This window comes from Pipra filicauda, unplaced genomic scaffold, assembly GCF_003945595.2.
Source record: "Pipra filicauda isolate LSUMZ 115617 unplaced genomic scaffold, ASM394559v2 scaffold616_size215100_pilon, whole genome shotgun sequence".
Classification (NCBI taxonomy): Eukaryota; Metazoa; Chordata; class Aves; order Passeriformes; family Pipridae; genus Pipra; species Pipra filicauda.
The window spans coordinates 158,514-185,658 of NW_024104772.1; the positions used below are offsets into that span (position 1 = coordinate 158,514).

The following is a 27,145-nucleotide window of genomic DNA, read 5'->3' on the forward strand; positions in this document are numbered from 1 at the left end:
GTCCTTTCCAACTCAGGATATTCTGTAATTCTCTAACTTAATCAATAAGACCTGATCATTTGGGAACTTCCTAACTGAACACGATAACTGACAATTTTTTCCTGACACCTAAGTCTGTGCTGACTGCGGAGATGATTGTTCTCAGGTCAGAGTAATTACCTACTATGCTCATTAAATCAAATCCTTGTTTCAGGTGATGACATAATAATAAAATATTCATCGATAGGCCAGTAGTGCCCTTCCTCCTTTGGGGTTTTCCCAGTTCATTTCTTGATACTTTAAAATCACTGAAAGGTATTGCTGTCTACTCAAGGCAGTTACATACTTGGAAAAATTCAGCAATTTCCAAGTGATCCTTTGTTTTGTTAATCTCTTATGCTACATTTCTGTGGTTCTAAAGTGCATCTGGATGCAGCTGTTTGTCTGCAGTGTGACTATTTACACTGTCGTTGAACCCCAGCCAGCAGCTCAGCCCCACACAGCTGCTCACTCACTCCTTTTCCTGGTGGGATGGAGGAGAGAACTAGAAGAGTTAAAGTGAGCAAACTCATGGGTTGAGATAAGGACAGTTCGATGGGGCAGAAAAAGAAGAAAATAATAGTGATGGTGATTATAATGATAAAATAATTACAATACACAAAACAAGTGATGCACAATGCAACTCTCACCACTCGCTGATGGATGCCCAGCCCGTTCCCGAGCAGCGCCCCGGCCACCTCTCCCCCCAGTTTATGCACTGAGCATATGCCATATAGTATGGAATATCCCTTTGGGTCAGCTGTCCTGGCTCCTTGCCCTCCAAGCTTCTTGTATCCTCCAGCTGAAAAGTCCTTGACTTAGTCTAAACACTACTTAGCAACAACCAAACCATCAGCGTTATCGACTGTATTCTTATACTAAATCCAAACCACAGCACTGTGCCAGCTACTACAAGAAAATTAACTCTATCCCAGCTGAAACCAGGACATATGACATACCCTGCATTCCCTTGGTGCCTTAGGTCACTCTTGAAAAAGAAAAAAAAAGGAAAAAAAAAAGAAAAAAGAAAAGAGTTCTTGAAAGGTGAGAAAAGGAACCTTCAGTGAGTCAGTCACTTTGCATTATTAAGCAGTGGTAAATCCAAAGCAGCTTCCCCAGGGCACAGAGTCAGGAACACAAACAGCAGTTACCTCTAAGTTCCATACTGCAAGCATGATGCCTTCTCACCTCTCTCCTGGTAACATCTTCCTGGGCCTGTAACTTCAACAGGAAACGCTGCATTTATGCATTAAAGTGGCAGTTTTAAAAAATTGTACTTTCGGAAAAAGGACAGATATGCAAATATGAAATTCATAACTCATTTATTGAATATATATATGCAAGGATACCAATAAAAAGAAACTAATACTGCAAACTACAACTTTGGAAGTAAAGCCAATATAACAGGAACAAAATATACATAACATTGTAGATAGGAATGCATTTACCCTCTTCCATACATTCCTTGTCTTTACACCTACTGTAAATGTATGCTACAGCAAAATCTGCAAACGTTGGCCTAACCTGAGTGCTTTCTGACAAGTAATAGCTCTCCAGGATTCATTAAGGGCTGAGATGTCACTGCTGACTAATGGCTGTGCATACATATGCATGTATAGGAACTGCTTCACCAAGTATATAAATCAAGGGCTGTGTTCTGTTTTTTCACCTCCATCATTAACACAGTGGAATCTGATTCTGGTGACATGGAAGAAGAGCTACTAATTGCTATCATGTACTTTCAGTTCTCTTCAGATTAATTTCATCTAATGAGGAATAATTTTCTTGTCAATCTGATTCAGCATATTAATATTTCTGGAATGCACTGATTATCACCTGACAGATAAGTCTGATATTTCAAATAGATTATCACCTCTTCATTTTTCACTCTGGTTTAGCATGAAGTTATTTTTCCTATAAGGCAGCAAAAAGAGGCAAACTCTCTTCTATTATACTTTAGGGCCAGATCTGGCAGATTCAATTCACTGTAGATCAGCACAGCTCTTTCTGCCTCAAGATCTGACTTTGTGGAGTGTAGGTGTGACTCCTACTAGAACCTTATCACTGAACCTCCCGTGGATCAACACCTGCTGAAGGAGCAGATGTTTCGATCACCTGATCGATTTCACTGACACCGAACCAGCCTCTCGCCCTTCCCTGGAGTGACAGCACAGCCCACTGCTACAGGGGTTGGGGTGCCTTGGGACTCTGGCATTACACCAGCTGTATCCTTAAGTTACTTGGACAATATCCTTGTGAGGCCTGTCCTTCCTTGGTACAGTCCTTTCCTGGAATAGCACAACCACAGATCTGTTAACAGAGACACAGTGAGTTGGGGAGATCTCCTAATGTAGAGATACAGGGAGCTGGGGAGAAACCTCCCTTCTCAGAGGGTTCCAGGCATCTTAAACAGCACACACTCCTCTTGTGAGCAAAAGAAATGCCCAAAGGCAAAAAATAATAATAACAATAATAAAAAAAATTAAATAAAGTGAAACCAGTTTCGTAAGACAAGTTTTGTTGAATTCACGAGTTCTCTGATTGTGAGATGAAAGCAGAAGGTGCCTATTAAAAAAATTCTCAGTAATTAATTAACTGTATTAATTTAACTAGCTAATTTAAACATACCTAGTTCACCTATAGAGCACTTTCATTACTTCTAACATTTCTGGGAAGGCAGTAGATGCTCCAGAATAATCTTCAATATATGCTTGCAAAGATTACATTGCTTTACCAAAAAAAAAAAACCAAACCCCCAAAAATTCAGACAGACTGTCTGAAATTCCAAGCTAAAATACACATAAAAAGACAGTAATGGCAGTATTTTGTCTTTTTAAAAAATGATGTAAATGTTGTATACTATGATACATTGTCATGCTTTTTAAAACTACAATTAAGGACGTAAGAGATGTACAGTAAATACACTGCTGAGGTACATTTCTTCTAAATATTAACACCACGACAGAATTACTCCCCAGCAGGTGATGCTACTTGGGAACATATAAATACAATTTTTACATTGTAAGGCACTTTTACCCAGCATACATGAGTTGAAGTCAGTTATGACAAAATTGAGGCTTGTAAGAAAAGGTTTTTGCTTTTGACTTTGTTTCCATGAATTCTGAGTTGATGACAGTTCAGTCAGGCCACCTCAGCACACAGAGGTAACAGGGAAACCAGCCACTCGCTTTTCTGCTACCCGAAGGTAAAGTGCTGTTCTGGTTCTTCCAGGCATGGAATGGGGTCATTTATTTCATAGCAGGTGAGTTATTGGACTGAATATTATACTAAGCCACTGACACACAATGAATTAGAGCTCAGTCTCAAGTACAGTCAGTATGCTGGCAGATCTACCCCATGCAAACTTAGTTAAATACAGTAGCTGCAAACAAAGTGCCTTTTTTCCATGGAAGGGCCATGTCCGAGGCACAAATTGAAGTAATTTAAATATTGAAGGATGCTATTTTGCATTCTAAAACTGTTCTGAGTGGCTGAAAAATGTTCATATTCCAGGAGAAACAAAACACCTTGATAGACAATTTCAATAATCGATCTGTCATTGCAATTCAAGTCACGCTTTTAATTTTGAAAGTTACAAATACAAAATAAAAATGATCAATGGCATCATGTTTAGAGCAGTAACTGAATATTTTCTGTACACAGCAATATTTCTTTCCAAATGGCATTATTCTCCAGGAAAGCAAACAGAATTGATTGAATTCTAACAGGTAAAATGTTAGAAATTCCAATATACAGTAATTGAGTCCCTCAAGACATTAAGGGAATGCATAAGAAGACAAATGACACACGTTAAATCTTTTAAAAATACAAGTAAAAAATGCTACAGAAACTCATGTTACAAATAAACTGTTTTTGCAATACCAATCACAGAAGAACTGTAGCAGTTTATAGTCAAATCAGTGTCTTTTGCTTGTTTCCTTCCTTCAAATCCAGAAGTTTTGTTGGGAGTTCAGAGTGAAACAAGTCAAAACCCTAAACAAACAATAAGGTGATGCGGTAGTAACAGACAAACATGTGGACTAGATTCAGCTTTTTGGTTTTATTTAAGTCTGAGGATGTGCTTTACCAGACCAATTGAAGAAGCCAGTACCCATTAGAAATGACAAGGTGTTTTGAAAGCAGTCAGAGGACTGTTCTGTTAGGTTTGGTATAGCCTAGATCTGATCATTCCTTAAAGGAACATCAAATTCTAGCAAGTAGAATTCCATGATGTGATTGTTGACTTGACAGAGAAAGGAAAAATAATGACTAAAACAATAAGGATGATACGCAAAGTTTCTCATATAGTGGTCATAAGATTAAAAAATAAATACCAATCTAGCCAAAAAGGTTGTTTCCTCAATCTTCTTACAGAATATGGGACCTTTATGCATATTCTTGACAAAACATGAAGTGTTCCACACAACAGAGAACACCTGAGGTATGGACGTCAGATATGGTGGCTAAATTCCATAGTGAGTTAAGAGTTGTAACTCTCTGAAATGGTAGAGATTGGGCTGCAAAGTCCAAACATTTGTAAGGTTTTAATCACACTTGGTGAAGTGTTCTTTGTAAATCAGGACACAGAAAGAGGTGGGTCGTTGGGGAAAGAACGAACTACAGCCCTTTGGCATGAGTTCTAAAGCTCACAGCTCAGAACCAACAGCTGCTCAAGTAAATCTCCCGCGAACAATGCCGGGCAGAATGAGCAATCCCAACAGGAACAACCTGAAATGTTCAAGCGTGCCTCGTGTACACCGAGTCCTTTCCTACTGTGCTTCGCAAGCAAAAACAGAGCGCGGCTTTCCCAGGTACGGCCTCCGTAACTTGTGCAGGAAGAAAATGCAAAATCACAAAGTACCAGCTCGTTGCCACCACCAACTTGTCCGTGTTGTTAATTAAACTAGCTAAGACCTTCCCTCATTGCGTGAATCCACTAAACAACTTACACATTCCAAATCTTAAGGTTTTTATTCAGTCCAGAAATATAGATCTTACTTCATTTCAATGTCTGCCTTAACTTTTGACACTGTACATGTTACATATCATTTATATAGTGTTTCATTTTTTTCCAGACACTGCAGACTACAAACTACATAATATTGACATGTAAAACTCTGCCACTTACTGAAGGCTCACACACATGAACGTTTCAGGCAGTTCAATGAAATTTCTAACAGAGTCGGGTAGTAAAAAGTTACTAACCCTTTTCTGATTTTAGAAAACAATTTAAAAGAATTAGTAGTTATGATGTCTTAGCCATTCCCAGTTCTATAACTCTGTCCCTTGAACCTGTTTAAAAAATGATGAAAACAATAGTAAATTTAAAATCGTACAGAAAAGCATTTAGCAGCTCTGACAATACATCTACATTTAGCAATAGAAATGAGGGCCTCCCTTCTTACACTGTTACAAAGTCAGCTGGATTTAAAAAAACAACAAATCCTCCCCATTCTTCTACAGTATGCCAATAAAAAGTACTTCTTTGCATACACTAGATTTAAATACTTCACTGCAATAAACTACATTAAATGTATATTGCGTTTTAGTCTTGGTAACAGATCTGTCAGGAGTAACTTCCATACCTAGTTTCCATTGAGCTGCTGCTGAGGAATGTCATTATGGTCAGTGCCTGATTTGCCACGGCTTTTGCTTTCTCTTTCTTCATCCTCTTCGTCTCTTTCATCATTTCCACTATGGTTTTTACAATAGAGTCTGGCACAATAAAAGAAACAGTGAGGACTTTCACTGAAAATATCCATCAAAACCTGACTTTCCTCTCAATTAGTTTTGAGATGTGCTACAAGTCAGTTGCTAAGTCTTAAGTCATTCATGGTTTTCAGTCAAGCATCAGTTAAACTGAGAACGAAAACAAGGTTCAAGACCAGCCAATAAACTGTGATCAATCCTAGTTTTTCAGAACTGCCACTGCACTGCTCAACGAATGCCCTCTCGTGGGCACAGCATGACAACTCAGCTGCAGTCAACTCAGCACTTCAGAAAGTAGGGGAAGTTAGGGGGTCCAAAAAACGGCCAAAAGTAAGCTACAAACATATCAAGATGGAGGAATCATGCCATAAATTTTCTTGATACAAATTACAGATTAATCAAGGAGGAAAACATACTACAGGTCAATTTTCATATTACAACCCTACTCATAGAGTCAAGAATTACATAGGTCCTTACTTATAAATTCCTCGTGACATATTCTCAATGTATTTAGCTTTGTCTTCTACTCCACAGTGGTAATGGTATGTTTTTATGCAGGCTTTGATTTCACACCCAATAGTAGCACCAGGCTGGCTGCAGAGTGTGCATTTCTGTGCAGGGGAAAGAAGAGAACAGCACTGTTCAGCCCCTCAGTCTCTTGACTCTTAGTATTCAGTTTAGTGTTCTTCATATTTATGGCTACCATTTGGAAACAGAGTAATACCTCTGGCAGATCATCCTTCCAATGAAAAGTTAATCAAAGACATTGTAAACCAGAAACTATAAAATACCAACTTATTAAAATATGAACAGCAAGATTTACCTGCTCATTGCACTGAAAATTGCTACATGATTGCACATGTTTTTGCATTTCCAAGATCATTTTATTGCCACTGAAGTTAATATATTCATATATGAAGAGTCTTAAATTATCTTTTTCAAGGAATAACATTGCTGTTTTTCTCCCTGACACCCCATAAATTTCTTAGCACTTTAAAAACACCCTGAATTTTAATAAAATACAATGTGACATTTTACCAACATCCCCACCTGTAAGACCTTAATAAGTTTTCCTATTAAAACACTCAAACAACTGGAAACACTGTTTTGGTTCCAGTATGTTAGAGAATATGTTCACTGTGAGAACTGCATATTCTCTAAGATTATTTGTAGCTTCACAAGGCACGTTTTCATTAACACGGGTACAAAGCCGTTACTCTCTTATAATTACAGTAAGGTTAACATGAATCATATGATTCTATGGTAATAATTACTATGTACATTGTAATAAAGAACCCCAAATACCACATGCCCAAACACCACTAATTTTAAGGTGATTCCTATCTGGTTGCTCATCCCACAAGTAAAAATATATTTAAATATATTTTTATAAATAAGAAGATGGAAAAGACTGCCTCCTTCCTTTTGTGGAACAGTTACACACACCTTAGCAGAATCACTAACACGTTCATCACATTCTGCAGATACATACCATTCTTTTTCCTCTCTTGATTTCTTGAAGTACAGTTTTGATATCAAAATCACCAAACTCTGCCCGTGAAGTTGTTGTCAGCTGGACAGTGCCAGAAGAGAACAACTGTAAAACAAGCAAGTCAAAATAATTTCAGGTCACCAACATGGCTGAAAATTTTTTTCTGTGCTGGAGTAACATCCTGTTCCATGATCTCAGACAGTATGTGCTTTACCAACAAAGTAGGAAAAAGCCCGTGCTGAGTAATTAGCGTGATGAGGATTCCTTCCGATCTGCGCCTGACTGCTTTAATTTGCCTTGGAGAAATGTATTTTAAAAGACAAAGAAGTAGACAAGCAATAATGACAGGATAAAAACACAAAGTAATAAATGGGCAACATTACCAATTACACTACTCAACTTCCTAGGAATATTCCATTTCCTTCCCCGTGACACATTTATAATTGAGCTTCATGACACGCTGATGACAACATAACTGTCAATATCAGAAAGCCCTGAGGGATGACAATGGAGCACAGAAGCACCACCCCTTCTATCATCACCCTGGCATATTCAGCTAAACTGTCTTAAAACTATAGATCAGGTACACAAATCAGCAAAGAATCCTGTAAGACTCAAGGCTGCTGGCACACACCAGCTCTCTGTTTAGTGAGCCTGGGGATAGGAAGACAATTAATACTCCACAGATTGCCTGTATTATTTATTCATTTTGAGGTATAACAGGAACCACTGAGGTTTGTTACCCAAAGCCCTACATCATTCATACAACAAGTTATAAGAAAGATTGCACTGTCTGCTCACGTTCATTGAAATTAGGTTCTATTCAGGCTGACAGCTCTATAAACATGACCATCTAAGATCAAGGGTTTTCTAGAACCTCCATATCCCACTCTACTTGAGCCTCATAGTCTGAATCCACAGGTCAGAAAACTAATGAATTTCTTCCCAGATTGTGTCTGAATGCCTGTGGAGTAAAGTTATTTTATTTTTGGAGTGGGTTCTTTTAGTTAAAACTGGTTTTTGTTTTCCTTTTTAAAAACTTATATGCATTTAGACGCTAAGGGAGCATTTTTAATAAGCTAAAGAGTCTCCCTGAGCTAATTCCATCTCTTAGCATGAAGCCAACTTTTATCCATATTGCCTGCAGTGAAAATAAATGAATTGCTCACTTTGCAACACTTCAGTGCTTAAAGAGATCATCAGCACACAGACAATACTCGAGCATAATTACATGTGAGGGCACTGTATTAAAATCTAAAATAGCAATTCAGACAAAATTCACAGAATAGACTGGTTAACAACAACACTTACTCACCATGCACTTATAGTGTGCTGCAGCCTTTTTGGCATTAAATATATGAAGCTTTCCTCTAGCTTCATTTTCTTCTTCACCTGCATGACAGAATCCACATTTAGGTTTTGTATCACTGGGGCTGCTTCTGTGGGGAGACCTGTCTCTCTGAAAGAAAAACATTTTACTAAAATATACTGCTGGGTTACAAATAAGGCTGCAATTTCAAAAGCCTGTGGCCACCAGCTGGAGGCTCAGACAATTGCAAATTTTAATAAAAAATTAAATTTGCAGAGAAGAAATATGCAATTCTGTCTTCTAAGAAGTTTAGCATATTTACTGCTTACATAGGAACTGCTTTCTATTTCATCTGTGCCATGTGAGGACGTAGATCTAGTGTCTTCTGATTGCCCTTTTAAATTTGTTTTCCTTGGCTTTCCCTTACGACCCCTCCTTTTTCCTTTGGGAGGTGAAGGCTCCAACTCGTGTTCATTGATACTTTCTTCTAAATCTGCTTTAGAAGTCAGAAAACATCATCAAATAGGATTCTTAAAACTTTTACACAAAACAAATCAAAGCAAAAAAACCCAAACCAAACCAAAAAACCCACAACCCACCAAAATTAGGCAAGAAAAAAACACAACCTGTATTTTCTGTATTACAAACATGCAACTGCAGATCCTGAAAACATGATTTATTTCTTTGTAACAACTCAGTTTTGCATCTTTATAACATAATACGTGAAGGTTTAGCATTTCTTACAGCTTCTACTTTCAGACTCAGAATCTGTCCTCAGATACATATCTTCACCTCTACTGAAAATAAGACTGTTTAAATGAGACTGAAACCAGAAAAATGTTTTCACTCTCAAGATAAGTTTTTAATTTATTAAGATCCATACCCCAATGTAAATCGCTCTTGATATTATGCCAGTGTACCCAAACACCACTGTCCTTGCTTTATTAATTGATGCCTGCTGACTCAAGAAAAAAAAATTCACCCATTTGGCTATAACATTAAGTTCTAAAATGGAAACACATTTTGCCTTCACGAAACAAACCTACAATTTCATTTTGTTACAGTATATTTTTACATCTGCAGCTAAAAGCAGCTGCCAGTTTACAGAAAACCATCCACACTGACAACATCCCAGATTAAGAATTTACAGACCATTAAGAATATAAGAATGTATGTTTTTAAAAGAGACGTACCAAAGAGGTCTGACAAGTTCCTTTGAAAATGTCAGCTCAGCTGTGAATGCTACAGAGCTGTAATCCAGCATTCCAGCAGACTGTCCTTTGGAGAACTCAAGGCTCTATGGATAATACAGATCAATTCTGGAAGCTTAAGACTGCTTCCAATACGATCTAGTTAAGTTATATCTGATAACCAGCTCAATTCAGTCACTAACAACTTTCCTGCTTGCAGGAGCATCCTCTTTTTTTTTTTTTTTTAATATGTAACACCCACCCTGCTCCAAATGCAAAGATATTTCAGCAGATTTATTTATAGAGAAACATGTACAGACCCCGCTGAAGGACTTTTCTTCTCAAAATCCAAACCACAAATATCAGTATGAGCTCCCAAACAGAAGGAAACAGTAATCACAAGGTTTGGAACATCCACTTTATGGACACTGCCATATGGTTTTAGTATCCAGACAGGACATCTTATTTTGAGATGTTGCCTTGCCAGAACTCGTCTTTCTTATCTATTATCACATAAAAACCAGATCACATTTCTATCTCATGGTAACAGCAAAGCAACCACACAAGAGTTTGAGGTCAAAGTCTTGAACATATTCCACAGCCACCAGCTGGGAGCAGAAGACAACTGAAGGCCTGGCCCCAGCCTGGCACACAAGAACATCCCGTTCAGCTCTGTCTACTAATCTAGAATCTGTTGCTAATCCCCAAGAAAGCTACAGATTCAGCTCACTTATTAAGGAAGGAAAGAAGACGAATCCAAATGCAGCACAACAGGCTATACTGAAATTTATACTGAAATATATAATTCTGAACAGGCTATACTGCAAATTATTTTGGTTTAGATTGACAGATTATTCACCTATACACAGATATGCCCACGTTGCTACTAAAATATATCAGTCTGTCTATGACATCCCTACGGTTTAGTATACATAGATGATTCTTTTCTAATTAGATGTCAAAACCACCATTTATTCTACTCTGAAAAACTTTACCGCACGATGACATAAACTATTCTAATGAAACAATACATTTTACATTTTCTTCTCAGAATTTCCTAACTAACATTTCTCATCTATAATCACTTGTTAAATTCCCCAAGCAAGATTATGCAATTTAGATATCAACCTCTCAGACTGCGTATAGCAAATTTTATTGCAACTTGAAACCCTCTTTCAAAGAGAATTCTCTTTTATCTTGTTCCTCATAATATGAACTCTCCACCAATTATTAAATTTGTGAATCTCTGTTGCTATTTTTACACGTACAGAAATCATAGATGGTTATTCTAGAAAAAAAAACTTACAAAAATACGACTATTGAATTCAGCACCCTTTAAATAACATAAGTAAGAAGTTAAAAATATTCCTTCCAAAATAAATCCATGGATTTCCCTACTGTATCAGATAAAGCAAAGTGCAGTCCATGCACCAACAGTCCTTATTTTTAACAAAGCTCCTTATCAATTCTGTCAGCCAAAATGCTTTCAACCTTTCAGGTCACCCTTATTTTCGACACAGCATTAAAGCATGTCCTGAGCAGCCACACTTACAAAAACAGAAGTGAATCATAATTGCTAAAACCCAAAACACACCTTTTTATAAGAAATGTCACAGTCTCCAAATAGAATAAGTTCTTAAGTGCTATGTTTTTAGTCTACAATTATTAGTATATTTAAGATTTGAAAAGTAAAAATGCTGTATTTTTAAAAGATGGTTTCAGTGTAAGATAAAAAAACATCAAGATTGCACAGTTTTCCTCAAAGGAGAACCCCCTTCTGTGCTCAAAACTAGGACTTCCAGAAAAGTTCAGACTTCGTTGAAATCCAGATGCTACACGACCTCTTCACTAAAAATACAATTCCTTGCAGATCTGAGTCTCCTACTACAAGTGACGTGGACCTATAGATTAACACCACCAAAATGGGAGGATCTGCTCTATCACATCTATCCTGCAAGACTGAAACCTCAAAACATTACAGTTTCCCCGGGTTTTATAGCACTATGCACTCACACAACAGACCAGGAAGGGATTGTAACCAGATGTCAAACACACCTGCTTTGGATGGTCTTTATGTTATACAATGTGGTTGGTGCCCTACCCCTCCCCTCAAGCCCACTGCCAGCTTACCCTGTGTCCCTGGCATCTGATGGTTGGGTGTTTCCAACTTCTCATGTCAGCTTGAACTAAGGAAAACACAAACAGTTGTTCAACTCCTCCCTGACCAGGCGTTGTTTTACCACGGGTATCACCCATCCTCTGGATCCCCTGAGATTCCCTAGATATTCTTCAACTGCCCCCCATCCCATATCCCACTACTGCATTGATTTTTAAAATCATCACAATGTTCTCAATATAGCTTTATCTAAAGTCTTCAAAGGAGGTTCCTACGAGCTTCCCTTTGAAGTCCCTAAATGCTAGATCTGAAAAAATGAGCTTAATATACAATATGGCCTGAGAAGGGGAGGTAAGAGTAGAAAACAAGAGGAAACAATCTACATTTTAAAAGGCACTTAAGAATATGATATTGTAAATTCAGATGAGAAAAAAGATGAGCAGCAACGAGCCCCCAGTTTGCATTTTAGAAATCCATGAGCAGTACAAAGTACCAAAGAAAGAAGCCTGGCAAAACACTGTATTACATAAACTGTTAACAGGGAGATTCAGCTTCAGAGAGAAATCTAAAAATTCTCCTTTGATCATGACTAGAAAGAAAAAGGATCGAGATGTTTTGCTGTTTAAAATAAGGCTTGGCAGAGAAGAGCTTGAGATATCACTGATCTATACTGCATCAGCTTGAAATACACATGGAATCACCCTTTTACAAAAGCCGGGTTAAAGAAAAGTAATAAAAGAATTAAGTGATTTAAAGGTTGTGAAAGAACAAATAAAAAGAGGATGAGTACAATAAATACTGCTCTATCACCACCTACATTATCTAACAACAGACTAAGCAAGGTAGAAGCAAAGGGGGCCGAGTTTGCATGAGGAAGATAATAAACAAAACTGACTGGCAAAATTTGCAAGCCAGACTGGACATAAAAAGAAGCCAAAACGTAGAATGTGGAAGTGGCTTAGACATGCTGCTATGTAAATCTGAAATCATATGTGTAGTTAAAGTTTTACAGTGCATTTGGGATAAAAGAGAAACTAAAAATTCAAGGAACAAAATCAGTCTTATTAGATTTGTAGAAGAGAAATGGAATATAATGAAGAAAAAACTACTTCAGCATGTTAAAGTCAGATTTCCTTAAAATACGGCTGAAACCCAATGAACCATGTGTGCCAACACAATTATTTTAAATTGAAAAGAAATGTCAAAAAAACCCAGAGAGCTTTATTGGCCCAGTAATCAATACCAAAAATGTGAATGCATCTATAACCATTAATAAGAACCAGAGATTTGCATAAAAACCCTTGCAAGCAAATACAAAATCAAGTAAACTGATCATGAAATAACAGAAGTTTTTATCAGCAAGTGATGGGAAATTAACAATCAAAATGCTGAATATAATTTTTGGATTTTCTTTTTCAATGGAAAAAGACTAAGTTACACAAAATGTATCTAAACTAAAGCAAGAGTGAAGAGGAAAAAAATTAAATTACCCCTTACATTCCACCAGTGTTTTCCAAAAGCACCAAATACTTCAAGGAACTGATGATTCTTGTCCAAAATTATTTCTGACTGAATAGTATCTATGCTATATGAGGTACTTGAGATTATTTCTTTAAGTACATTTGACATACAAAATGAATGAAATAGCCCTTCATAACAACACAGTCTAAATGCTTTTTCAAGCAAACAAATGGTGGCAAAGACTGAAGACAGACTATACACTTGGCTTTTCTGCACCATCACAAAGCTTCTGACCCCTGGCATGATAAACCTGTTCAGTGTGAGTAGCTGACCAAGTTTCTGTTTGTGTAACACCTGGGAAGGAGAATTGTAACACCACAGGACAGCTCCTCAGACAGGACAAAGCATTCACCACATGATGATGCCTTTCCTTTTCCTTTAGCTGTGTGTTTTTCCATAAGAAAACACAGTTGTGATGCTTCTGCACAAACCTCTGTTAGCCTCTCATGGGACACCACTGATCCGCTGCCTGGACCAAGTGTTTTTGTGGGAACACCAAATATACATTTGATGCCATGTCCAGAGCATTCTCCAGAAGACAGACAAGGAGCAGAGCCAGGGAAGGATATGTCACCATCCATCAGGAGAAATGAAATGACTCCAAACTGCAACGTTACAGAAACTGTTACAGCCGACTGCATTAATGTGAGGAAAGCTTATGCTGGGACCAGTGCTACAGAAAAGGCAACAGGGAACAAACACTGCTTTAAGAATCCAGAGATGAATCAGAATGTTACCAAACTGTAATGCCAAAAGGTTTCAGATGTTTTACCTGCCAAACTCTGGCTTACACAGTGCTTTGAAAAAGTGCTCGGTTCACTACAGATTGCAATGTCTCTAAATAGGTCTCACAGAGAAATATTACCCTGACTCAAACTCACTGAGCAGTATGAGAAGCACAGATTCCATGTTTGATCATTAGAATAACATGAAAGGGATGCTGAGACAGGGAATGTCCTTATTTCCATTGTGGAAACATCATTCTCTGAGGCTTTGAGCACAGCTACAACAGGAATTATGGACATTTTATTTTCTGACCCCACAGTTCTCAAGCATCTGCTTTAAATGTTATGAGCAGAAGTCACATGGCTGTCTTTGTTAGTCTTTGTTTTACCATAAGAATCAAATTACATTCTTATCTTAGCTTATATCTAACTATTCCTGATCAGCTGAATTTGTTTTAAATTCAACACATGGGCCAGGGCAACCCCACCTGCAGGGAAATGAGAGAGACCAGTTCTTTCATTTTTCAACAATTATTTCCAGTACATTGGAATAAATTCCAACAAACAGTTCCAAAACCTTCGTTCAACAATACTCTATTCTTCAAAAAGAATAAATGCAATTGTATCAAACTGAACAGCAATTCAACTAATGGTTAGCTGTGATCTTTTGAAAGCACTGGCACCAACCCGTGTAATCTATTAGGTACTGAAAACTTAGATAGTTTGCCTAAAATTATGAATTAAGGTATTATCTCAAGTTCAGGAAAAGTTATACTGTTAGATTTGTAAACAGCAGGGCAAAAATCTAAATGTCCTTTTTCCAGTTCACGGGGACACAGCACAAAAGAATCACTCTGAAACACACAAAGGAAATGTAGGAGAAATACAATTTTCCTACGTTATGTCACCTGAAGGTCAGGCCATACAGATAAATCAGAAAAACCCAACAATCTCCTGAAAAAGACAATGAATTTAAGAGCACAATACTCTGCTGCCACGTTTCACATTTTTATATTCAACAAAAGCAGAAGGTAATTCAGCAACTCCTCTCAATTAAGGGAAAATTAACTCCCATCACTCATTAATTTTGTCTTGATGAGTAGATACCAAGTCTGATAAATCCTCACCCCATTTGAATTTCATGACACCAATGAATAACATCTCAGAGGTCTTTTTTCTTAGGTTTTAGTGGGTAACTTAATTCCAACATAGGTCCTTCGACTACATTTCCATGCAGCCTCCAGGAATTTTCTTTAACTGTTATTAAATGGTTAACAGATAGTCTTTTTAAACTAGATTTTAGTACACAAGGCAGATCTCAAACAAGTATGACCCCAAAGCATCTATTTGCTAGGGAAGGGAAGGGAAGTGAGAGAAAAATCTCACTGCTATGCAGCAGTGCTGCCTACAGAAAATAAACTGCTCTGGGCTGCACCAAACCAAACACTCCTAAAAACTCTTAGAACATCCACTAACATTAAGTGACATAATAAAAATGCTTGGACTGCAACAATTCAATCTGGATACAGAGAACAAAGAATAAGAACCCAGAGACACTCTAAACTGACCAAGGAAAAAGAAACCCCAACAAAATAATAACAATAAAAAAACCCCAACCACACTGCACCCCAGAGCAGGAGCGGTAAGTTTCCATTAAAAAGGACTGATAGTTCCAGGGCCTCTGTGCACCTACACTGAGCGACAGAACCACGGAAGAGCTGCAACTGTTCTGTTATGAAAACAGTCCTAAGAGCAAAGATTAACGAAAACGAAACTAAAACAAGATTAAAAAAAAAGCCATTACATTAGAATCTAGTTCCCCTGCCTACTCTAGTCACTCTCCTCTGCCAAGTTCTTTCTGGTTTCACACACCACCATTCTTTCACATTTAAATGCCTCCTTGACATTCACATTTTCATCGAGAAACAAACAAAATACATATAGAAAGCTTAATCTCACCATCCAACACCTTCCAGTTGTCATTTCACTGAGCAAACTTCAGCATTTAAATATTAAGAAACGAAATCTCTGAAGTCCCTTCTGAAATTCTGAAAACCACTCTGTATTTTTCTGTCTGCTAAAGGTAATTAGTTTTCAACGTAGCAAAATACCATTGCTATGGAAATAACTTCTAGCATTGTATCAGCAGATGCAATATGTATTTCTACTTTCTATGATTTAAAGGAGGTTTATCATAAAAAAGCCCCAGCTTCTGGGATTATCAAATCCATAACCATAAATAATAACTATTTTATGGGTATAGTTTATCATAAAATGTATAGACTAAAACCAGAACATATTCTTTGGGAAAGAGCACTGGCTGGAATTTCAGTCAAATACTAAATAAAAACCAGAAAACAAAAACGTGAAGTATAGCTAAACATATTTCTAAAAGTGCAAAGCATAACAGAACTAAATATTTTAAAGAAAAAAATGTGCAAAGTTAAATGCTAAATAAGATACTATTGGGTTCTTCATCCTCAGTTTTTCTGAGTGATGTTGTTTATTCCTCCTCTCCTACCTTCAATTCGAGTCTCCTGGGATGAGTTTATTTTAACATTTTAATAAACTGCCATCATCAACATTTAAGAAAGAAAAGCCACTATGCCTCTAGTAATTTTTCCCAGGTCATCCCAGACAAAATATCCATATAAAATTTAAAAGCCTTTGCTGTTAGAAAATGACATGATAAAACTGGAGATAATGGTATCTGAAAACTCTTAAAGGAAAGCACAAGTTCAGATCCTGCAAGGAATTCCAAGCAGAAAAATTCATCCATTGGCTTTGGGCTCCATGCAGAATTGGAGGCATTTTTCAATACACATCAAAAACAGAGCAAGTATAAAAGATTACATTTAAATATCAGTTAAAGAGATTAATCTCTTTGGACTCTCATGTTTTTCATATCCTGTTTCTGCTAACACACAAAACAACCCCCAGAACAAAGAAACGAAGTCACAAACTACAAGATAACATGGTCCCATCTCTTTGGAGAACTAATAAAACACATATATTATTTTTCTTGTTTTAACCTAGTAATAACAAAATCAAGAGAGGTTTATATACAAAGCACATGATAATAATTATATAAGTAGACTAAAAAAAAGAAATTAATTTTAATTTGCGATTTTCTACTGCTTTCAGTATCTTTCTGAACACTGAAGTAGCATCCAAACCTTACCATTAATAGATCTACTACCCATAGCATAAAAAGCAGTAAATTACCTTAAAAATACATTTGGCACAGAGACTGAAGTAATTCATAAAATTTCATGTTCACTAAACAGTCATGTACTCCTCATTAGTTAAGTCTGATGACATTTCAGGTAAAAGCAGTGTAAGAAGTAAACCACCAACTGTTCTCTTACCCAAACTCACATACAGCAGAAAAAAGGAGAAATACCTTAATAAATACACAGTAGCACAACTAGATTGGAATTTTAATAGACCACACATTTATCTACATTTGTGGCATTTCACTACTCTTCTCTGCAAAGATCCACAGCTTTTATGAATGTATCCATACAACCTTTTTTATCAAAACGACTCCGAAATACATCCGTAAGTGAACTGATCACAGGCCTTTTCATTTACTATTGGGTCCTTCTTATTTAAAGAGTTAAACTCTATTTAATAGTTAAAAAAAATAGTGAATATTTAGGAACACTAGCAATAACAAAAATCAGCTGTTACCTGATAAAATATTGCAGATGGTAATATTGTGAATATTTAACTATAAATATAAGCCTGCTTCTTCCCAGAAAGGAATGAATAACTTCTACCCAAACTTCCTTTTTATGGACCATCATATCTTTTGAACATCCTAAAATTTATAGGTTTGGTTTTTCTCCAACCTCAACCACTAGTTTTTAGAGAAAATACAGAAATCAGATGGGCTTCCAAACTCACTGTTTCTCAAAAAAATGTAGTTCTAATTTTTACTGAAAACATTTATATTCTCCAGAAAAATTAAATTTAACCAAATATCTTTCTACAATGGGAAAAATTTATATTGAATAATTTTACCTTCAGAGTTATGCGTAGTTTTCTTGTGTTTTCGACATAAAATCCTATAAACAAAGTAGTTGAAAACTGTCAAGTCAGTCACGATTCACAGATTATTTACTCATCTTTTAAATTTAAATGCCAGTACATTTTTCTCCCACTTGTAAAACTCACTGATATACAAATCTTGCAGTGAAAATATGCTTTTCTAGCACATCACTGTTTTGAATGCCACAATCATCATTAGAAATTTTTGCAACAGTTTTGTTTAGATTCCAAAGTGGGTTGTTTTGCTTTGTTGTTTGTTTGTTTTTAAACAAAGACTGTAAAATTATAAATACAAAATCAGACATAACAAATAAATAATAGTTACATGTAAATGCCTTGTGAAGGTTTCTCTCTTATCTGAGCCTTATCATGCAAAGCACAGTAGTAGTGATATGTCTTGTGACACGTTTTCACATCACAGCCAATGGTTGCTCCGGGACAGTGGCATAAAGAGCACATCTGGAAAGAAAAACGAAGCACAATTCATGTTACTGTTGATTTAGTACTTGGGAGCTCAAAAATAATACCATCACCACTCCTGGTGACAAAATAAATGGACTCACGCACTTAACATTACCCTTCCTGCTCTCAAGTGTTTCTCATAATTTATTTTAAAATCAAGAAATCTGTTGCAATTATGCAGCAGTACAATATACGTCATATGCTGATTATCAATTCAATGAAGAAAATAAGTAATCTGTTTTTGTGGAATGTGCCTGATGAACATGACGCATCTGTTCACCTGAGTATCCTCCTCCCAAGGATTAGTTGTTTGTACCAACCATTTCAGAAAATTGAAAATCATAAACTGTACTTGTTGAATTCTGAATTACATTACGAAGGTAGGAGGAAAAAAAAAAAAAAGACACCATTTGGCAGTGAATCCTGCAGTCAGAAATACTGATGACCTGCAAACTTACCTCAGCATCACCAGCTAACTTTACCCTTTTTTTCTATAGTTATTTCCTTAAGCCCTTTCCAAAACATTGAATTTGGCAAAATATTTGTCAAATACAATGAATTTATTTTCATTAGCCTAATTTTTGCTATTTGTATTGCAGAGAAGATTAAAAGTGAGTCTGATGCTTGACTCTTCTTTCAAAATAATTAATTTTTCTCATATTAGAACACATCATTGCTTAGGATACACCAGCTATCCTGGTCCTGGTACAATTGCTCATGCTCCTTCTACTGTGGTAGGTAAGAAAGTCATTGACAGCATCACAGTATTTTTCTCTGTATTATTTTTTAGTGAGGTAATATTGCCTCAAAACGTCAGAAGTTTCCATTAAATTCACCTCCCAAGACAACTGGAGCTTTTTCTTTGTATCCTGCATGTTGCACATGCCCCCAAAAGGTTACAATTCATTCCAATAAAGCCTAAGTGAGCAATGTAAGATACCTGCTACATACATCTTTGCAGTTACATTTTCTGTCCACAGCACTCGCTCAGTCAAGTTTTTCTCGTTAGTCTCAAATATGCCCCAAAAAAATACCACCAAAGTTACCAAATATACCACCAGCCTGCTTTTCAATTTTAACAAAGTCAACTGAACAGTAAAAATGTCAAAGCCTTGGATCATCTCCATTTACTCCTCTGCAAGCTCTGAAATGGTACAGTTATATACTGTTCCTTAGTTGTTCTCTAATTTGTATGGGTTTTTTATTGCATAAATCTGTTATACATTATGGTTTAACACATAATAATTGCTGATCAAAGTCCTTTATAAAAACCTAGGCTGAAATTATATCCATCCAATCAGTTTTAGTCAGTATCTCGGTTTTTTGAAAGCCAGAAGTGACTAAAATAAATATTTTTTTTTGTGAACGCCACGATGTATCTGTATGAACAAAACAGAAATTTTTATAGTCCTTTACTGGTCTATGTTTCCTGACAGTAATAAAGCATTTATTCCACTGGTACAAGTTGTGCTGTTCAAACGGTCACTGTCATTCATTTCCAAGTTGTATCAGGTACGTGTGAAGTTTGATAAGCTGCAAAACAAGTCCATTCTTTAAAAAAATCAATCCTCCTATGCACAGGTACCAGAAATAATGAAGATATTAGTGCCTTGTAAACCCCAAAAATTCACACTTCCTAAGTTATTATAACTGGCTTATTAAGGATAGAACCTACAACCCTTTCTCAGACAGATCTAGACCACCCTCAGAAGGGCTCCACGTGTCAGTCACTGTCACTCTGATGATGAACAGGTCTCCATTTCCACACCTGGCCAGCAGCACCTCCTCAAGGAGGGTGACCATGGAAATTCTGTCAGAAGACAAATTCAGTCCAAGCTATCAATATATTTATTTAATGCAGTTCACTAAGATATTTTTGCCAAATGTGTTCCCCCATAAAAGACCAGGCTAGACCAAAAGCAGACCTGAGAGGGGGCAGTCGGGCTACTAAAAACATTTACCTTTGAGCTTCCTACACAATGTCAATAAAGACAAACTCCTCCAGAGAGTGATTCAGAGCTGCAGCTTTCTGACAGCCACAGACAGAGATAAGGTACCTAGGAACTAAAATTATCTTTACGTTTTCTCCAAATAGGAAACATCTCAGGACTGTGAATGTACTAGATTTAACTAGATCCAGGTTTTCTGCAAAAAGCTGAACACAGTGCCTGGTTCATACAGCTATCGAGCTCCAGTGATCCATCCAGCTGTTGCATCAGAGAAGGAACATAAAGAGATTCAGAAGCAAAACAGACAGAAACCACCACAGACAGAAAAAGAAACCACCTTTGAAAAACCTTTAAGAGACTGAAGAATGAAGAAGTTTCTTTATGATCTGTACTACCACATTCTTTGGAAATTCCTAATCACAACATGAATGACTTGTGAACAGTTATTTCTCTATGCTTCAGCTCACTACAGCAAATAAGGTTCCATGCGTTGGAAAAAATTCAAATCAAAGAAGCAATGGATGAAATATGTATTTTTTAATAATTACATGACTAAGCTACAATTCTTAGAACAACCTGTTTACATGAGAGCAGAACTTGACCGAAATAAACAAAGTCCTTTTTTATCCATTCCTAAAGACACTTCAAAGGTTGGTAAACTGCCATTTAGATTTCATTTCAATGTAAGGATAATCATGTCTGTTCGTAAATCTGAGACCAATTTCATTTCAACATCTTCTGTAAGCTGTTTTAGAGCTCACACAAAGGTAGCACTTTTAAAAAATAAACACACAGATCTAATACACTTAACAACTTCATTGGAAACTTTAAGGAAGGTATGAAGATATTACCTTCCATTTTCAAGGGCCAAAAACACTTACCAGTTTAGTGCCTCTCTTTATTTCTTTCTGAATATCTTCAATAGAGAATCCACCAAGACTCTCATTATCAGTGTGTGAGGAAACCAGTGCGGACGAGAAGAGCTAAAATGGCAAAGACAGAACTTCTATTTTTAAGGGTGCAAGTCACAGAGAACATTTATAGGTATGAGACCCACAAAAATTTCAAACTGCAGTGGTTAACCGTGTGTGCCAATCCCCATGTGGCTGGGTTTTCCACGGATTTCCCCGGCTCCATCCCTCTCCCGGTCACTCACCATACACTTGTGATGTGCCGCCACCTTCTGGTTCTCCGACATCAGTAACTGCCCACATTCGTTATCTTTATTCGACCGACAGAACCCACACTTCCTTTGTCTGGAGGAGACTTTCTTCTGTCCGACTGAGCTTGTCATGATTTTAAATGACCTTACAATGCCACTGCAATCCTCTCAATGCTACAGGAAAAAGAAGTGCGATCAGCTTGTGAACAAACTAACTTAGTTTTCTAAATTGCTTGGAAGTGATTTGTCGTTTCCCTTCATGCTACATCAATATATCCAGATGAATATGCAACTTTCAGAGGTAGTATTTTTTGCCAAATTTTTATGAAATTGTATTAGCAAGAAAAAACCAGTTCTTTAGGCAAAAAAAGAAAGTTTGAGCTTTAACATAAAACCTTGGATATTAATACAAAACTTACAGGGAAGAGAAGAAATAAGTCAAAAATACAACAAGGGAAACATTATGGAAAAAAGCTACTGCAACTCATTTTTATAGTTATTTATTACAGGAAAGGAATTTGTAGAAAATATATATAATATATTTCTCTCTATATAAAATATATATTTCTCTGCATGCAATGAAATTCATGCTCTGGACTGCTTCAAAAACAGAGGCAAAGAAAAACCCACAAGTCCAGCATGGCCTCAGAACAGGTTTTGGGTGTAAAGGCTCACAGAGTCTCAGGGCAGATGAGTAACGAGTGAAGATGAGCCGATAAAACGTTACTATTTTCAGAATCAGAGATACGTTGTGGCCACTCAAACAGCATTAGGAACAAAATTTTAGAAGCCTGTATGACTAAGGTGCTGCAATGGAAACCTTTCCGTGACCCACAGTTAGTTTGGCAGCACCACACCAGGTTTCAGTGAGCACATGAGAGCTGCTCTTCTCAGCTAAGAAAAGTGACTTAAAATTGAACTCAAAAATGAATCACAAACTTTTCATGTGCTACCAACAATATGTTTTAAAATACAACCCTGAGGTCCCAATGCCCAAATCAGGCAGACACTGCACATTCAAAAGTGAAAATACCCAACGAGTGCATGAGCTGCTTGGCCCAGTATTAAGAAGTTTCTTGGCCCAGTATTAGGAAGTTTGTGTTCATGTGCTTCTATATCTCCCAAGAAATAAAATATTGTGTTCTTCAAATAGACTTTTACTTTGGAGATTTGAGCCTTACTATCAGAATTGGCCACAACTGCAATAAAATCCTCCTCAGCCTTTGTCTTCATTAGACTCAGCCTAGTAAGAAAAGCCAGTGTATGGTTTGATATTTCTGTCGGGAAAAAAAAATAAAATCCAGCTATAAGAACAAACATCTGGACTGGGCTACAATGGCACAGATCTGCATGAAAATGCAGGACTGGTCTCTGGAATTTGCATGGGCAGAGCTGGTGCTCCCCGGTGCTGTCAGAAGCTCATAATGCTGGTATCACTCACTCCTTCTCTAACTGAAAGCAGAGGAGCGTCATTAAGTTTCCGCCGTGTCCCACTGCTGACAGACACTCCTGCTACGTTCTCACTCTTGTGCTTCAACAGATTTTCACACACTGAGTTTTAATTGTTGGCCTCGCAATATTTACTGCAAATCTCCTGCATCAAAAGGTGCCTGTCCTGTCCCCACTGCCTCTGCTTTCCCAACAGCTTCATTTGCTTTCTGTTCCAACTGCAGAGCCCTTCACCCGGCCAGTGACGCACACCGGGGGAAGAATGCAAAGATTTCAGATCTTGCTGATTTGCACAAAAAAGGTGCCAATCTGGATAAACTAGTCACACCCTTTTGCAGTGGCAATAGAGAGTCTTTAAGTGTTAAGCACAAAAGAATTACTATACTATATTCTTCCGAAGAAAAAATAAAACAAGACCATTCTGTAATCCCTTCTGAGGAGAAAGAAGAAATGGGTCCTGAAGGACAGAGATAGATAGACAGATATATAGATAGATAAAAAACAATAGTAAAACTTTGTGTAATTTTTTAAACTTATATAATACTTGGGAGCAGAAAAAGACCTACAAAAGACAAGTAGGAAATAATGTCACAAGGATTTCTTGTTTACAGCTCCCATTCAATAGCTCAATATAAATCACACAGGGATGCACTAGAAATATACCAAGAAACCCATGTAAAATGCAACAAGTTCTGCTTTGGTATAAATAGTGTGGTATCCACAAACAGAGTCATTGGGGTCTACCTGTTTCCTTTTATATTCAGACTATATTATCAAAATATTGACAGCAATGATAGTAGTTCTTAAAAGGAAGATCAGGAATTTCCTCGAACACGTGCACAGGGTCTACTGACTTTCAGAAATAAGAATGACTACTTAAAGAAAGCTACCCTTCAATTTAACAAGCAGTATTTTAGAAAATGAATATAATCTATAGAACACACAAAAATTTATTAAGTGGCTCTCATCATATTTAATTTGTAAGAATAGTAACTTTCCAAGAAAGGGAGTATAAAGAACCTTCTCACGGTTGCTGCTCTACACCTCCCAGTGCACCAACAGGCACGTCACTGCAGCAGCACTAGAACCTGACACAGCCTGACTTCTTCAAGTACTTCTGCATAGTTTTACTTTTTTAATGCTCATGGTGAAGTTAAAAATAATGCCAATCTTTACCTGATGCATGGATGCTGATGTTAAAAAAAAAAAAAAAAAAAAACACGTTTGGAAATACTTTTCAATTATAAATAATTTAACACTTGAAAAATTATTCAAAACTCAAACACACCAAGAAGCATCAGGGTATGCCAAAAAGGAAATTCACATTCTTTTCACCATCAGATTAAATTACTCTGAAAGCATTTTACAAGGATATCTAAAAGTTTTCTTTCCAACCCTGCATTCTTTGCATTTATTTTTTCTGTACCATTGGGTATTTACACTATTTATACATTTCTAAAGGCTGCAGAAAAAAAACTGAGCATGAGAAATACCTGTAGACCTCTCCCTAAATTATACCTTTCTCATAAATGTGAGAAAACGCTATCCTGGGATCACATCTCTTTGCGTCAAAATTCACTTCTCATCCTGCCCTCTTAAAAAAAAAATTCTAAGAAAGATGAACCAAGTTACGCAGCTACAGCCACAAAATTCTGAATATAAAAACACTCAGTTCTGTTCATCTCTCAGGTTAAATCACTCAGAAGCAACTAATCCAGTTTGCCAAGTATCAAGCCACATTTCACTGGAATGAGAAAAAAAATGCAACTTAAAAACAGCTCAGTGTTTCGGTGTTCCACGTTTAAAAGGCCAACAAATGAGTAAGAATTAAAAAAAAAAAAAAAAAAAAGGTGATTAAATCTACTGCTGACATAATCTTGCTTGTTGGCTTTGTCAGAGAAAGTCCTACAGACTGGATCACAGAGAGTGATGTCCTGTGGAATCACTGACTGGGAGATTTTGCACTATCTCCACCAAAATGGAACACACGTGCTACAAAAACACAGATTATTCCATATATGTCAGTTTTCCATGGGTTTGGTCTAAAGAAAGAGAAGTTACATCTACCCTAGAACCACAAAAGAAGAAATTCATTCAGCCATTCTGGACTTAAAAATTTGGATTCATTTGCATTCACATTTCCTATGCCCACTGAAGTGTTCAGTGTGGTGCTTCGCCTCGCAGTACCTTTATTTTATCTTTAAAGCAGCAGGTTTTAAGCCCTCCTGTGACTTCTGTGCTGTTTTACTTACTTCCAGAAAACAGATTTTCCAACATAAAAGTGCAAGTTCAATGACTCTCAGGCACAGGACGCCCTCGGTGCTCCAGACTTTGTTCAGCACCGAGGAACGGAAAGTAACCTGGACTCTAATTTCCATTTATTGCCCAAAAATGTTTCAAGAGCCTGTTTACAGGAGTTTAGGCCCCACCTGTATTTCCTACAAAGGACAGTGACCTGCACACTGCACTTATAGTTTGTTTTGCTGTGTAACCTGTAGGATTCCCAAATTATTATTTATAAAAACTAGAATTTCTATCTGTGAAGAAAATTTCAGACACATAAGGAAAACCTATAAGACCTAAACAAGCTTCATAAAAAATGGCATTGAAGATACTGAAGTGGTTTCCTCAGGAAAAGCTACAGAAAATATTTGCCTTGATTTTTTTCAAGATGCTCACTGGAGTCACTGTTCCATAAACTTCCAAGTGCTTTGCACTTCCAGGGTCGATCACTCCTTGTTGAGGGGTTTATTGTGGAGAAGGCAGTTTGAATCAAGGGAGAGGGGAGGTATCCTGTAGGGGTCTGTAGTTGAGAACCCAAACCACAGGCCCCACAAAAATCTTTATCCAAGAGTTACATTAGCACAGCATCCCACAGCCACTATAAAAAGCAAGAATGGGAATTTATCCATGAGACTTCCTTAAAAAAATAAAAAAAAAGAAAAGAGAAACCAAAGAGGGGGTAAAAGCAGGGGAACGAGGGAAAATCCTCGAAAGCCCAAACTATGAGAGCAGAGCAGGTGACTAAAGATGACAGAGAGAGCCCGCGGTCAGGGAGATCTGGCAGGGAGCATCGAGGGATCTCCAGGAAAGTTTCCATCCTCCCACGGGGAGCGGGAGATGGGCCGATAGCGGCACCTCCGCCGACTCCTCGGAAGACGGACGGGGCAGGACAGGACGGCACCTCCCGGGGCAGCACCGGCGACCCCCCCGCGGGCCCACCCGGGGCCCGACCACCCCCCGGCCGGGGGAGCACCGGGGGCGCGGGGAGGGCGACCCCCCTCCCGATGCCACCATCGGGAAACGGGGCTGCGAGACCCGGGGGGGCGGATCCCCCCGGGCGGGGGGGCCCGGGCCGGGGCGGGCGGAGCGAGCGGCACCGGCGGCGCAGGGGGGCGGCACCGGGGGCAGCCCCGGGGAGGCACTACCGACCGCCGCGACCCTCCGCGAGGCGCAGGGACCGGCCGAGGCCCGGGGAGGAGCGGCGGCTGCGGGCGGGCAGGGCCGCGGGCCGGGGGGCTGCGGGTGGGCCGGGGGCGCCGCGCCTGCCCCGGGCGCGCGGCGCGGTGGCGGGGCGGGCGGGCGGGCGGTGGGTCGGTCACTCACCCGTGCGGCGGGCGCGGCGCGGGCGGAGGCGCCGCTCGGCACGGCCCGTGCCCGCGGAGGGGTCGCTCAGGGCCGCTCGCCCGCCGGGACCGGCGCCTTCATTCGGGGCTCGGGGCTCGGGACGCGCCGCCGCCGCCGCCGCCGAGCGCACGCACGCACGCACGGCACGCACGGGCGGACGCACGCACGCACGGCGCGCGCGGGCCGGCGCGGCGCCCGATTGGCGGGAGCGCGGCCGGGGCGCTGCGATCGGCCTCCTGTGTGCGCACGCGCGCGCCGTTCCCGCTCCCGGTTTCCCGCTCCGCTCCCCGTTTCCCGCTCCGCTCCCGCCGCTTCTCCGCCAAGCCGGGAAACGGAAGCTGGGGGGGTGTGGTGTGTTGTATG

The 27,145-nt window shown here is 38.6% G+C and overlaps 1 protein-coding gene across 3 annotated transcripts; it reads right to left on the reverse strand.

Annotated features, from left to right (window-relative positions):
- Positions 1-1,323: 1,323 nt before the first annotated feature.
- On the reverse strand, positions 1,324-26,907 carry PHF6 (PHD finger protein 6). Of its 3 annotated transcripts, none has more exons than XM_027741473.2 (11): positions 26,762-26,907; positions 21,701-21,880; positions 21,426-21,527; positions 18,459-18,592; positions 18,107-18,150; positions 8,858-9,021; positions 8,535-8,678; positions 7,220-7,324; positions 6,205-6,338; positions 5,604-5,733; positions 1,324-5,310 (listed from the first exon to the last, which is right to left on the reverse strand). In XM_027741473.2, the coding sequence occupies exons 2-10, from the start codon at positions 21,836-21,838 to the stop codon at positions 5,604-5,606; spliced, it is 1,095 nt and encodes a 364-aa protein (XP_027597274.1). In that variant the 5' UTR covers positions 21,839-21,880; positions 26,762-26,907; the 3' UTR covers positions 1,324-5,310. The 3 variants fall into 3 exon arrangements, with proteins under 3 accessions (XP_027597274.1, XP_027597196.1, XP_027597030.1); XM_027741395.2 differs by having other exon boundaries at positions 1,324-4,011; positions 8,858-9,024; XM_027741229.2 differs by having other exon boundaries at positions 8,858-9,024.
- Positions 26,908-27,145: the final 238 nt, after the last annotated feature.

What these genes read in the sequence shown, in the direction of transcription:
- PHF6 (XM_027741395.2), bottom strand. Translation starts at nt 21,838, where the DNA reads ATGACAAGCTCAGTCGGACAGAAGAAAGTCTCCTCCAGACAAAGGAAG. An exon ending in AACTACGCATAACTCTGAAG is followed by an intron (nt 9,025 to 18,106) that starts GTAAAATTATTC and finishes TGACTTCTAAAG; the next exon opens with CAGATTTAGAAGAAAGTATC. An exon ending in TCAAGAGAGGAAAAAGAATG is followed by an intron (nt 6,339 to 7,219) that starts GTATGTATCTGC and finishes TCCCCTGCACAG; the next exon opens with AAATGCACACTCTGCAGCCA.